At 35.3% G+C, this 14931-nt stretch overlaps 1 protein-coding gene across 1 annotated transcript in view; it reads left to right on the top strand.

The window, feature by feature from the left end:
* Nucleotides 1–14931, top strand: part of LOC107736842 (collagen alpha-1(XIX) chain-like) — a 196366-nt gene that overhangs the window by 171904 nt on the left and 9531 nt on the right. The window contains exons 43-50 of the mRNA XM_016548200.1: nucleotides 672–716; nucleotides 1700–1744; nucleotides 1857–1919; nucleotides 5394–5429; nucleotides 8054–8098; nucleotides 8568–8711; nucleotides 12137–12203; nucleotides 13037–13180. Coding sequence (XP_016403686.1) covers nucleotides 672–716; nucleotides 1700–1744; nucleotides 1857–1919; nucleotides 5394–5429; nucleotides 8054–8098; nucleotides 8568–8711; nucleotides 12137–12203; nucleotides 13037–13180 — 589 coding nt within the window. The remainder of the gene's footprint in view (nucleotides 1–671; nucleotides 717–1699; nucleotides 1745–1856; nucleotides 1920–5393; nucleotides 5430–8053; nucleotides 8099–8567; nucleotides 8712–12136; nucleotides 12204–13036; nucleotides 13181–14931) is intronic.

Genomic DNA, 14931 nt, shown 5'->3' on the forward strand with positions numbered 1-14931 from the left:
TTTGGCGTGTGTGTGTGTGTGTGTGTGTGTGTGTGTGTGTGACAGACAGAGAGATGGAGGATAGTGCACAGACATTCATAATTGATTCAAACATTGTTAGTATTCTAATTTCACCGCAGTGCTTAGTCAAAGCACTCGAGAATTCAACAGAAAGACCATGAATACAAGAATACTAGAGAGGGTAGAAATAATAGGCTTCATTAAATCGAGCCCACAGAATGGTCCAGACCCCCCCCGACTGCACGTATCAGAGCGCTGGTGCATGGAGACTCTCTTTCGTCTGTCTGCCAGAGCAGCTTCCTACTTTAAGCGGCATCAAACTCGCCCACTCTTCCCAGAAAGGACTTGTCAAGATGTAGTCGCAGCATTTTGCGAGCTCGCCTACTCCACAACAGCCATGAGGCTGCCTGATCTCAAGCTGTTTTTTTGCATGCTGTGCCCCAAAACTTAAAAGCAGCTCATTAATTCCTAAAGCCAGCAAAGCGCATATGTAGGAAAGAGATCAACTCACACACACACACACAGATACTCAGAGAATGATTTTGGAGGACTTGTCAAGCACAGTTGGTTTGGAGAACAGAAAGAAAAGCAATCATTGTGTTTTTCTGATGTTCTCAGGCGCTGTTGCAGTAGATTCGTTACCTTACTTGTGTATGTTTGTGTGTTTGAAGGGTGATCCTGGCCTACCTGGTCCACCTGGTGTTCCTGGCCCTACTGTAAGTTATTCTGTTGTTATTTTCCTGCTTTCAAATCACTGTACTACGCATAAAACTATTTATTATTCAGGAAATAAGCTACAAGCAGTAAGGTAGTAAGTAAATTGCACAAAGCACAGCAGACAACCTGCCACCCCTTCAGCCTTCGCAATTTTCATAATATTAATGAGAACAATTTTTGTGAAAACACAGTTTTATTAAATACATTTATGAAGTGCCATCCTTCTACTAGAATAAGGAATTTCAATTGGGAGTGTGTCAATCATGGTTTGATCTCAAACTATTTTTTGTGAATGAAAATGTGCTTAAGCAAAATAAATTAAGATATTTAGATTGCTTATGCTTGTTTTCCATATTTGTATGTTTAAATAAAATGCTAGTAATTTAATAACACTATTAAATTGAATCTTTAGCAAATCTCTAAATAAATATCCAGTTTCCACTCTATGCATTATAATTTTGTGATGCCAAAATTCACTTGCAGCATTTAAATTATTTTCTTTTTTATTTGTTTATTCTTTATTTGCTATTTTATAGTAATTTATTTTTATGTACTATTTTATAGTAATTTATTTTCTACTGTTTTATGTATTTTCCCGTGTTTATTTTTTTTCTAGTGTTTTAAGTATTTTCCAGTGTTTATTTATTATCAGCTTATTTGTATTGGTGCAACCCTATATTATAAGCTAGAAGATATACTTCTGTCTCTGTCATGTACAATACTGGACTAAAGAATAACTGATATCTTTTTTTTTGTTGTTGTGTTGGATAAGCCTATTTAATGCAGCAATTCATATGGGATTTTCTTACGTTGAAGCTGTTATGGTTTAGTGGTCTGTCACAAGATAAAGGTTTCATATCACATATGAATTTTTAGATCAAAGCAGTGGATGTTTTAGCCATGTTCCCAGCCTACAGGTGGTTTAGATGGACACCAGGTTTGAGGTCTAACTCTCTCTTCTTCTCGTTCCTGTAACTGATAGGGAAAGCCTGGTCCGCGTGGTGAGTCAGGGATCCCTGGAGAGCCGGTGAGATTTGCTTTGTTGCTTGTTAGCAGCTGTCAGTCATACAGCAGGTTTTGGCAACAGGATAATGTGAGACTGATGATGTCCAATTTTCCCTCTTTGTCTTTCCACACAGGGAGAACGAGGGCCTGTGGGAGAGACTGGCTTCCCTGGACCTGAAGGGCCTCCTGGATCCCCTGTAAGCAATTGTAGCGTTCACTACACCGGTAATCTGCAGCGTACACTGATGAACACCTGCCTGTAATCTAAAGCAGCGGTTTTCAGACATCTTTATGATAGGACCCCCAAATATCATAATCTTCTTGTGAGGAACATCTTAAAATATAAATGCCTCTGTATATTTTCATGACCCATTTACTGTATTCTGTGAGGAAAAATACTAATTTAAGAGGTTAATTGTGTAATCTGGTACTAAATTAATCAATTTATTTATTTTATTTATTTAATGAGAATAACACTATATGCACATTTATTGTTAAAAAATATTATGGAAATGTATAATGTATAATATATATGTATATATATTATGTATAATATATATGTATATAATATATTATTAATATATAAATTACATTTATGTATAATATATTAATAATAATAATAATAATAATAATAATAATGATAATAATACATATTGTATTATTAGCGCAATAATGCAATATAAATATTATAATTATAATTACAAATAAATATTTAATTATTTATTTTTAATTTATTTACCTGAAGAGTATAACACTATATGCTCGTTTGTTATTAAAATATATATATATTATGGAAATGTAATTTATTTAGATTATTATTATTATTATTATTGATAAGAAGAACAAGAATACAATATAAATAAATTATAATTATGTCTAATTAAAATATTTTATTTTATAGAGAGAGAAAAGAGAATAAAACTAAATGAACATTGTTGTTAAAATACATGTATATTCTGGAAATGTATTTAGATATTTATTGTTTTAAGAACAACAACACTCATTAAAACTATATGCAATTTTTTTGTCAGAAACTGGAGCTGTCAGTGTAATAGTAAAATTTTGATTTTCTTTCCAATAATTGCTAAGATTTTCCATGAGTCACTTTGTGGCCCCTAGGGGTCCCAGGATCTACCTGTAATCTACTGTTTATGCTGCACCTGGCTGTGATCTACACCCTCTATAATAACATTTAGTACTCATTAGTTTCTATCCTCTATTCTCAACTCTGTGATCTTATAACAGATTGATCCATCGTTTGATCCATCCTTGAATTGCAGACCAGATTTAATTAACTGATTAGTCTGCTGATTGATTCACAGTTTGACTCGCTGTGGATTCAGAGTTCTGACACAAACATTCTGTTGGGTTTTGTCCCTTGATTTTCTGCTTGATTTCGGCCTGTAGTTTGATTCAGAGTCTAGGCTGTTTCTAATAAGAGATCCCAGAATGCTAAAAATCACTGTAAACACGAATCAGATACACTACACAACTGGAAATATACAGGTTTAGATTGGCTGAATTAATATGATTGACACAAAATTGGTGTGATATAGCGGCATAAAGCAGAGCTCGGTGTCAGATTGTTCTCTACAAACCACAGCGACTGTTTTTTTGCTGTTATGTCTCACTTCATAGCACAGAGTAATCTTCTCATATTCTTCTCTGTGCTGTGGTGTTAAACCCGGCTGATGTGTGCTGTGGTAATGAGTGCAGTCACTGAGGTAAATGTTTGATTGGCTGTCTCAGTGAAGGAGTACAGCAGCTGTACAGGTCTCATTTAATTGCTTCGTTATTTGTACAGCCGTAATGCCTTTAGCACCTCTGCTGAATGCACAGAATTCCCCTGAGGATTTCCTGTTTCTTCCAGGTGATATTTTGTGATGTATTCCTAGTTTATCTAGCTTGAGTCCTAATTGTTCGCACTTAACCTTTGTGGAGCAATGTGCACGAAACTAACTACAAGTACAAACTAGACTACATCAAAGTTCACGTAGTATTTACAACACATTTGACATTTGTAATGTGATGTATAGTAGCACCAAGAAGTGTGTGTACTGTAATAGACACACTTAAAAATGCATGAATGTCATTGCAGTTGATGGCAAAATAGGAATGCAAGTGGCATTTATTTCTAAATAAAACTGGACATTTCACAAGAAAAAAAACTTTACATTCTTTAGAGATGTATGGATAGATAGATAGCTGGATGGATGGATAGATAGATAATGGTGAGATGGATGGATGGATAGATGGATAAAATCAGAGCTTGAATTTCGGCGCGGGATTGCACATAATTCTACCGATTCCCACAGTTTCCGCGATTGTAACGCTGGAAATTCCCGCAAATGTTTCAGCGTGAAAGACGCTCGGGACAGATGACTGAATGTATCATTTGCATGTGCTTTTGAGTCTTACAATTTTAAACATTCATGTGCTCAATTCAGTACTTGCGCGCTCTCTGTGAGACCCCTTTCTGTGAGCTGAGCTCACACCCAAAGCCGCACATAGAGCCGCATCTGAGAGCGCGCGACTTCAGAATGAAGTTGTGTTGCGATTAATTGCACGTAAACGGCCAAATACATACAAAATTATGTCAAAATGCCCGTCTTGATGAGTATTCACATAAACATTTATACTAAACATTGTCGGTATATAGGCTATTAAGTGAATGTAAACAGTAGAGAAACAAAACTTACGTGTAACAGTTAGATCCGTGCATGAGGTCTTAAAGAGACAGCAACCTAAATAAACCTGCTGCTGTCTGTCATTAATGTTTACATTGAAGACTAACCAGTGTTATTTTAAAGGAAAATAGATTATTCAGTTTCTGTGGTATTTCAGTACCTGAATATTACTGTTATACCTACCTGAAAAACTGAAGCACAGTTAATTTTAGTTGTATCTTGTTATTGTATTTGTTTGTGCCATTGCTTGTCATTTATCTATCCTTATTTTAATTACTGACTATTTACTTGTCTTTTTTAGTTAAATTCAATTCAGAGTTTAAATCAAAGTTATTTTTAAGTATCTTCCTCACAATATAAATATGAATCAACAACATTATCAATTGTAAAACACAAATATACTGGGTGACGGAACATTTAGTTTGGACATTGGACATATTATTGGTCATTTAAAAATGTGTCAAAAAAAAAACATAACTCCCCCCTCAAATTAAAAAATCCCCCCCATAAGAGCCACCTAAAGGGGGAATTCCCCCCATTTTCCAAAACAAAATTCAGGCCTTGAGAATGATAGATGGATGGATGGATGGATGGATGGATTGATCGAATGATGGATGGATGGATGGATGGATAAATGGATAGATTATCTGATTCTCAACCATTCTGTTCTGTTTCTCATATTTGCAACATTATATCTCACAATTGCACATTTATTTTTCAGAATTTAAAAGTTTTTTTTTTTTTTTTCAGAATTGCAGCTTTTTCTCTCAACTTCAACTTTATATCACTCAATATTCTGAGATGAAAAATTGCTTCCATTTTTACTTCTGTGAAACTTCTAAAAGAACATTATGAAAGTGGTTTTCTAATTGCATCTCAACATTTCTGCTCATTGTGGCTCATCTATTCATCTATGGAAATTATGATCAATGCAGAGTTGCTTTGATTGCGAAGACTGATGGGAATGTTCTGTCTCCTCCACAGGGAAGGCCGGGAAAAGATGGAATTCCAGGCTATACGGTATGTGTGTATACAGTTTATGCACGAGCGAGCTTTGGCTTCAGCTGTACTCTGTGTCTAATATGATAATGTTAGGAGAAAATTAATGCTTTTACTTTAATACATGCAGCATGTAATAACTTGTGCTCTAATATTTCGCCAGCGAGTTAGGATAGTGGATTGTGGTTAGACTCGGTCTACATTTATCTCTGTCTCACTCGATTTCTTTCTTTCCCAAGCAAATAAAAACCCAACACCAGTCATTAGTCTTGTAAAGTTTTCAATAATAATACCGCTTACTCCCTGCTAATGCTCTACAGTGTGGATAAAATCCTGCCCATGAGCCATTAAATCATGAATGATGCATGCGATCACTAATTAAATGTCCCCTACAAACAGGGTTTGTAGTTTCGAAAGCCTTGTCACGACAAACAAAAAATGTTTCATTCTCTGATGCCTTGTCACAACAGAACACGTATCTACAGCAGAACTGTGTGACAAATCGCATTTCTGCACTTTACAGCAGTGAGCAGACACATCAGAGAGCCGCCAACACACAAACTTGCATATTTACTCCTCTGTCACAGACAGACAAACATAGTAAATACAGCATACATCTGCAGATCTGAATGAAGTTTTATATAGGATTACAACGAGGTTACGATAGATAGCTGGCCCAGTTTGCCTCTGCTGGTTGATTTTGTAACTACAACATCTGGCTGTAATAATCAAGCATTTTGACCAGTGTTATTTACAGTATGTATTTTTATAGTATTTATTAATATTTTGAATTTTTATTTATTCACATTTCATTTTATTTTTAGTTTTAGATATTTTGCTATATGCTTTTTTTGCTTTAATTTTGTTTTTCAGTTTTAGTAATTTTAGTACTTATTTTACTTCAGTCAACATTTCTAATTTTAGCTTTTAATCTCATTATTTATATTGTTTTAGATGTTATTTTATTTCAGCTATAATTCAATTCAGAGTTATTATATTTAATTAAAACTAAAATAATTTAAAGCAAAAATTGTGTTACTTGAAATAAAAACAAATGTTAACTGAAATAAAATGTGAAAAAAACGTAACTAATTTAGTAAATCCAAGTGTATTATTTTATTTCAGCTAGTTGTCAAGGCATCATTTCTCATTAACTTGAAGTACTAAAATAACTCAAACGAAATAAACTAAAACTAATCAATAAAAATTGATAAAAAAAACTATATTGACAAAAATGCACAACAAAATGTCTAAAACTTCGAAATTGAAAAAAGTGGGGGAAAAAATCTAATTCAAAATATTTACACAAACTATAATAGTATAGCAATGATACTAAAATATATATTTTTTTACTTAACTTGCATTTTATTTGTTTAACTTGATTGGCTCAAGCAGAACTGAGCAGCCATGAGTCAAGAAAGTGGATTTTAAACCATGTTTTTTTTTCAACGAGCAGTTCACCTTTTCCCACTCTATACTGTCTCTGGATGAGTCAAGGTTCAAATGGGTGCGGATCATCTGGAGGAAGTTCACTGGCCTTATTTTCGCTTTCATTCACGTCACCATCTTCTCAAATGGCACGACTGCGTGTTTGCGGGGTGTTGGGCCACTCATTGAGATTTCCTCTATTTTCTTTTCTTTTCCCCCTCTCTGCTTCATTCATGGATGGCCGTCTATCTCTTTCAGTGGTGCAACAGTGCCATCTAGCAGGAAATTTCTCGATCCTCTCCGTTTCATACTTTTCCGTCTCTTTTATGGCAGGGGCTGAGGGAAACACAATTCAGTGGGCACGGTGATGGCTTTAAACTCTCCTCATCAGGAGCCTGGGAATAGAGAGGAGGAGAGAGAGTGTTAGACATTGATGGGGGTTTGGATGAAAGCAGATGGTTGAGGATGCTTTCACAAAGTGCCGCCCGCTTTAGAAACGCAGGCTAGATTGCGTTTCTTTTTTGCTCGGCTGCTGTAATCCAGCAGGAGAATTTGATACCGAGATGTTCCCCGAGGAGCTATTGGGAGCCGTGATGCGAGAGAGGAGCAGAGATAGATGGGAAAGTGAGGGGAGAGAGAAATGCAAGAGTGGTTTTGGAGTACAATGAGAGGTGTTTCTCTAGAGAGCCCTCTCAGAGGAGATGAAGAGAGAGGTATAAGAGAAAGAGAGATCCAGAGGTTCACGGCTTTGACGAGTTTGGGGAGAAAATGGTCATTTGGAAATCCTCTGAGCTTTTTTGCTCTGCTCTCGACTGAATAACTGGAAAAGTTGGGCCATTAAAGCAGCCAGATAATTTCATTCCACTAATGCAGCTTAGGAGCTGCTATGAAAAATAGTGCAGTTTAGCCGTCTATTTGTATGAGGGATAACTTCAGGGACCAAAAAAAAAAAAATGTGCCTGGACGTTTGCTAGATCTGACAAATCACCCTTTGGATGCATCCAGGTGGCTCCTCAATTTGGAAAATGAAGGATATAAATATAATAAAATCTAAATCTAAAAATACTATATATATATATATAACATTAACATATAATATCTAAAATAAAAAATTTAAATATCTAATATCTAATTTATATGTCCTGAGATACCTTTACCTTTGTACCTTTGTGCTTTTTCTTAATTTCTTGGAATTCTCTCTCTTTGTATTTTCACAGGGAGCCACAGGCAGACCTGGAGACAGAGGTACTAAAGGAGAACGGGTAAGATTTTCATATTTTGTTTTGATGGACTCCATACAATATAAAAGGGTCAGTGTAATAATCATTTCTGTGTCAGAATCCATTTTTGCATATCAGATTACACCTGTTCTAAGAGGAACATGTTTTCAATTTCTGAATATGTTATTGGTGCTTTAAAACTTTTTGTTCATTAAATCAAAGACCCTGTTGTCCCTGTTGTTGTGACTAGAAAACTATAAAAAAGGGAAATATCATGAAGAAGAAAACATATTATTAAACGTATCAATAATCAAAAATAAACTCATTTAAAATGTATTGCTCTATTAATGACTACAAATCTCTAATCTCCATGTAGTAGCTTTGATTATTTGCATGGTGCATTGAATGTAATTCAGCCAGATGCTATTATCAATTAAGGCTGAGGCAGCTCATAATAGCCGGCTTGTGTTGTTTATATTCTGTTATTTATATTCTGGCTTTGGCTTTGCAGGGAGATCCGGGGATTCCAGGAGAGAGAGGAGTACAGGGAGAAAGAGGCAAGTCTGGAGAAAGAGGGGTCATTGGTCCTCTAGGGCCGCCTGGACAGAAAGGAGAACCTGGATCTTTAACAACACCAGGGACCGTCAATCTGTTGGTATGTATATAATCCTACAGTTCCGAGCCATAGAGACAAATCAGAATTTAGTACTTGTTAAATCAATGTTCTTAAAGGCTTTCCATTTCCAAAGACTTCACCAAACTTACAGAAAAATGTGAGGTTACGTTGGCTTTCTTTAGGCTTGCTAATACTGACACCAACATACATACACTACCATTCAAAAGTCTGGGGTCAATACGATTCTTTTTGATCTTGCTAAATAAAAATATTAATTTATTTCAAAAAAGGACAAATTAAATGGATCAAAAGTGACAAATATTTTGTAACATAAATGTCTTTACTACTAAAAATTTATTATGTATTTTTGAATTTTCTATTCATTTAAGAATCCTGAAAAAAAAAATTCAGTTTCCACAAAAATATTATTAATAGTAATTATTTAACATTGAAAATAATGAGCACAAAATAAGCATATTGATTTTTTTTCCATCTATGATTTCTGAAGGATCATGTGACACTGAAGTGGAGTAATGGCTGCTGAATATTCAGCTTTGCCTTCACAGGCATAAATTACATGCTCTAATATATTAAAATAGAAAACATTTTAGATTATGATCATATTTGACAATATTGCTGTTTTTACTGTTTTTTTGGTCATATAAATGCAGCCTTGGTGATCATAATGTTCTTCTTTTAAAAACATTAAATAAATCTTTCTGGCAACTTAATAATAGTGGCAGTATTAATACTAGGAATTTTAATAATTTCATGCATTATAAAAATCATGATGATAATGTATTAAATGTAATAGAGCTATTTACTAAGTATATTTATCTTTATTTAAAAAATTTTTTTTATTAATTTGGTACACACTGTAAGTTGAAAGTTTCAGTATTTTGGTTTTAAAAAAAAATAATTATTATTAAAATTTTCCTGACTATTATTTCATATATTCATGTGTCAGGCTTTACAGGGTTAAGGAACGTTCACACCAGCAGAGATTTACAGCAATAAAGCAACCGGCAATCATCGGTTTGCAATTGATGGTTGAAGTTGATGGTTGAAGCAACATCAGTGATACATGAGCATAATTTTGTGTCAAGTAAACGGATTCACTGTCAAACAGTGCATCCCATTTGAGATCAGATTTTCAGAAGCTATGGCCAGCGGCACAGCCAGTCAAATAAACCATAGGGCCTTCAGCAGCATGAACACCCACTACAATCAACTGTACAGCCACTCGAAAACCTCCAGCAATAAAACCACTGTCAGCGTGAACCCTTTCCAGATTACAGTGACTGCATACTCCTCTGGAGGTGGAGCACATCTTTGACCTCAGTAATGATCCAGTTGCTGGCTTTCTCCCAATCTGCACCAGCCTCCTGGCCCCCAGCCTGAATCCATAACCGCAGGTCGCCCCACACTATTCAGAGGGCAACTGTCATTGATTGCTTTGTTGTGCATGAACACTCCAGAATAAATCATTAGTAGCTCTGCATAACAATAATTACCCACACGTGTTCACAAACCCATCAGCCTCTGAAAAGCGCAAGCTGCAGCAATGAGCCGCCCGCTGCGAGGCCTATATCCAACACTCTCACACCCAATCAAACAAACTCACAACCATGTCACTCAGGAGGGGACCATTAGGAGTGTATTGTGTGTGTCGCGGGGGTGGAAGGGATATAGTAGCATCAGGAGCTCTACGAAACTCCACCTCTAAACCACACACAGACAGAACAACGAACATTAAAGGGATAGTTCACCCAAAAATGAACATTCTGTCATCATTCACTAACCTTCAAGTTGTTCCAAACCTGAAACTATGAGTTTCTTTTGCCTGTCGAACACAAAAGGTGATATTTTGAGGATTTTTGGTAACCAAACAGTTGATGATAGCCATTGACTTTCATAGTATTTTTTCCATACTATGGAAGTCAATGGCTACCATCAACTGTTTGGGTAAACTATCCCTTAAGTTCTTTGAAGGATGACAGTTTTTTTAATGGATTGAGAGAGATTAAAGGGAATATTTCACCCAGAAATGAAAAAAGAATCCTGAAGTTATACGCTACCATTTAAAAGTTTAGGGTAGGTAAAATATTTAAATTTTTTAAAAGAAATTAATACCGTTATTCAGCAAGGATGCATTCAAATTGGTCAAACTTTGTAATGTTACAAAAGAGTTATATTTCAAATAAATGCTGTTCTTTTCAACTTTCTATTCATCGAGGAATCCTGAAAATATTTAGCAGCACAACTGTTTTCAACACCGATAATAAATGTTTCTTGAGCAGCAAATCAGCGTATTAGAATGATTTCTGAAGGATCATGTGATATTGAAGACTGGAGCAATGATGCTGAAAATTCAGCTTTGCATCACAGGAATAATTACGTTTTCATATATATTAAAATAGAAAACAGTTGTTTTAAATTGCAGTAATATTTCATAATATTATTGTTTTTACTGTATTTTTGAACAAATAAATACAGGCTTGGTGAGCATAAGAGTATTCAAAAAATGTTAAAATAATCTTTCCAACACCAAACTTTTGAAAAGTAGTGTACGACAGCTTTCTATGAGGAACAGATAAAATTATTGAGTCTTGATTTTGTGAACTGGATAAACTAATTCATTGAAAAGATCTGAACTATCTGATCAAAAGTACTTTTTATTTCATGAATCAAACATCACAACTTCCTCAAAGTTTTATGAATGTGGAAGGATTAGTGGTCCAGATATGTTTTTGTTTATAGACAGAAAATGATGCTAGACTCACCAAGACCATCTCAAAGCAACTATTAGGACTTTTTGTTTCAAGTTTAAATGCACGCAGTCATTCGCTTTCACTTTTTCTGTACATTTTGCACTTTGCTGCTACCTAGCAACCTTGTAAAGTCGCCCTTCCGTGACACTGTCTGAAAAGCTTTTCATGTGGATGTCAAATTGGTGTTTGACGCTTGTGTTATTAGGGATGTTGAAGCCCCGTCATGTTATAGGGCTTTTAGACTGATCGCTGAATTTCCACACCCTGAATATGCATTAGCTCATTTCCTTTTAAACCTCCACAAGCGTTCAGGTGAAGATGCTGCGTATGTAGCCCGAGGCACAGAGCTTCGCAGGGGCCTCTGAGCGTTTGACAGAATGGCCTTGAACTGCGAAATGTATCTTTTTGATTGGAAGGAAGCGGTTTGTTTTCCTGCGAGATGTTCTTCAAAATTCCGGCCGCCTCCTGTGCAGAGCAGTGATCATGAACGGCAAGATGCTTTGAGGAGAGATGGTGATTACTCCATTATATGTGTCATCCATCCCTTTATCTCTGAGAACTCCATTTCTTAGCATGAATAAAACATGAGTCGCTGCCATTTTGTAGCTGCACTTTTTAATCTGCAAATCATGTTGTGCTGATGTTTGTTTTCCCTCTCTGCCTTTATTTTTTCCCTTTCATTTCTTTTTGCAGGGCGATACAGCTGCCTTGGAGGAAATTAAAACATTCATCCGAAATGAAGTATTGCGTGTATTTGAAGGTACATCATCTGCCGCCACTGAGGTGTTTTCTTGTGGTCTCCGCCAGTAGATGAGGATTTTTTTTTAACTTTCAGTTCTTTTGTGTGTGTGTGTGTGTGTGACAGGAACTTTGTAAGACATTTAAAAGACAGTTGTCAACATTAAGAGTATTGCAAAATAAGCTCTTTACCTGTTAGGATAAAGTGTTGTGACTTTTAATGTGTTGCCAGCTTGTGTTTTATTGTCCGCGACCAGGACAAAAAAATACCTTAGAATTTATTATTATCATTTATTTATTTATTATATTTAGTTTTTCACATTTTTGAAATTTAATTAAATTTGTATTTTTTTACAAACTGAAGGAAAAATAGAAATTTTGTTACTTGACTGTTCTATGGTCTGTCTGTTCTATGATTCTTTTAAGTTATAATATAATACAATATAATATAGATTCTTAATTCTCCTTTTTTCAGATTTTCTTATGCATATTATTAAAAAAAACTGTCAACATTAACAGTATTGCAAATGAGCTCTTTACCAGAGAGCTCAAAAAATGAGAACAGTTAAGAACTTTTTATTTTATTTTATTATATGTTTTATTATTTCTTTTTTTGTTGTTTTTTTACAAATTGAGCAACAAATAGATTTTTTTTTACTGTCAACTGTTTTGACTTTTTATTTATTTTATTATTCTATTTTTAATTTTATATTTTCATTTTTTAATTAATTTATTTATTTTTTAACAAACTAAGGGACAAATTGAAATTTTGTTAACCAATAGCTCTGTTCTGTGACTTTATAATAATATATGCAATAGTAATGTAATTCAGATTCTTAATTCTGCTTTTTTCAGCGAGGTTTTCAGACAGTTACGCCTCGCTACAGAAGACACCAACAGCTATATTAGCCACGCAGGGTCGACAAGGCTCTTCAGGGCCACCCGGTAATGATGGCTCCCCAGGAACCCCCGGAGAGCCAGGACCTCCAGGTCCCCAAGGTAGGAGCAAAAACCCAAAAGACTAAACATGTTATGGACCTCTTTACACTGCTCCTACAATGGTCTCGGCTCACACAAAAACCCAAATGCACAAGACTGTGGTATATTTATATGACTCATCTGTTTCCCCAGTATTAAGCTAAGTTTTTTTGCTTGCTTCTCAAGGATTCCAGTTTTTTTTTTTCCTCTCTCTTTTGGTGGAAAATAGTGTGTTTATGTGTATGTATTTTTAGTTAGATTTACTGCGTCAGTTGCTCCTCAGATTGTTGATTGAATTACGCTGAACTGAGCGGGTTGAGGTCTTTTTGCTCTTTTGGCCGAGTCATGCTTTGAACCTCAAGTTCAAAGTAATCTAGCTCAGAAAACTAGAAAATGAGCAAGACAGTTCACACTAAAGGCATGCAAAAATGGCCATTGACTGCGATATCGGGTGTAAGGGGTTCACAGGAATCTTGCTAGCTACGTCAGACAAGAAAGAAAGCAGATAGCTGCATGACAAAGTGGCATATGGTGCCGAGAGCCTGGCAGGACATATGAAGACGGATGAAGAACCGACCCAGAATAGGAGAATGTAATATCGCCCTGGACAGACTTGTGAGAGCAAGAAAGATAAAGAGAAGAAGTGAGCAGATGGAAAAAAGCCACGCAATATCTCACTTTGTTGGGTTAAGCCCAGCAAAAAAACCGAAGGGGAGTGAGAAAATAAGCAACTCTGAACATTCATCAAAGACTGGAAACTAACGTACTGCTCCTCTAGCGTTTCTTATCAATAATGACTTGCAGTTCAGTTCTGCTTCTTCCGTCTGAGTTCTTAAGGACCCTTAATTATTAGGACATGATGTTTTTCAAGCTATAACGCTATGTTGTGTACATTTGAACTCTAATAATTGCTGTCCATGCAAAGAAAACACGTACTTAGAGTGTGTTTGCATTTATGTTGTGTTGTGAAGATTGTATTATTGATATCCAGGTTGTATTGGTGCATTTTCAACAGAAAAGCCACTTTGTATCACTTTGTTGTGTATTTGTGTTTTGTGCCACATTTTACTCTGGATTGTGCTTTGGACATTGTTGGAGAGGAACGTTTTTCTACAGGCACAAATCCAGGGCGAGGAGAAAATTACAACCTCCTGCTAAATCAGAAATTCAGCCGTTTTTTTTTTTATATGTCAGATGTTGATGTTGATGACAAAGATTGCGGGTAATATTTCCTCATTATTTTGCGTCATCCTCCGCTGGAGTCTGTCCTCTTTTGGAATCCTCAATTTGGCCACTTTGTTTTTACATAGAATGCTAAAATGAATAGTTTATGAAGAAAAATATCTCCGTAATCTTGGTCGCTTTACATGTCTGAGTCACATTAATTCCACTCGGGGTGAGTTTTCTTGCGAGTTATATCAAGTTTGATATTGTTTCTTAAATGACTTGTGCACATGAACCACATATGTGACCCTGGACCACAAAACCAGTCTTAAGTCTCTGGGGTATATTTGTAGCAATAGCCAAAAATACATTGTATGGGTCAAAATTATTGATTTTTCTTTTATGCCAAAAATCATTAGGATATTAAGTAAAGATCATGTTCCATGAAAATATTTTGTAAATTTCCTACTGTAAATATATTAAAACGTACTTTTTGATTAGTAATATGCATTGCTAAAAACTTCATTTGTACAACTTTAAAGGCGATTTTCTCAATATTTTGATTTTTTTGCACCCTCAGATTCCAGATTTCCAAATAGTTGTATCTC

This window comes from Sinocyclocheilus rhinocerous, unplaced genomic scaffold (genome assembly GCF_001515625.1).
Source record: "Sinocyclocheilus rhinocerous isolate Xijiao unplaced genomic scaffold, SAMN03320098_v1.1 scaffold1214, whole genome shotgun sequence".
Lineage (NCBI taxonomy): Eukaryota > Metazoa > Chordata > Actinopteri > Cypriniformes > Cyprinidae > Sinocyclocheilus > Sinocyclocheilus rhinocerous.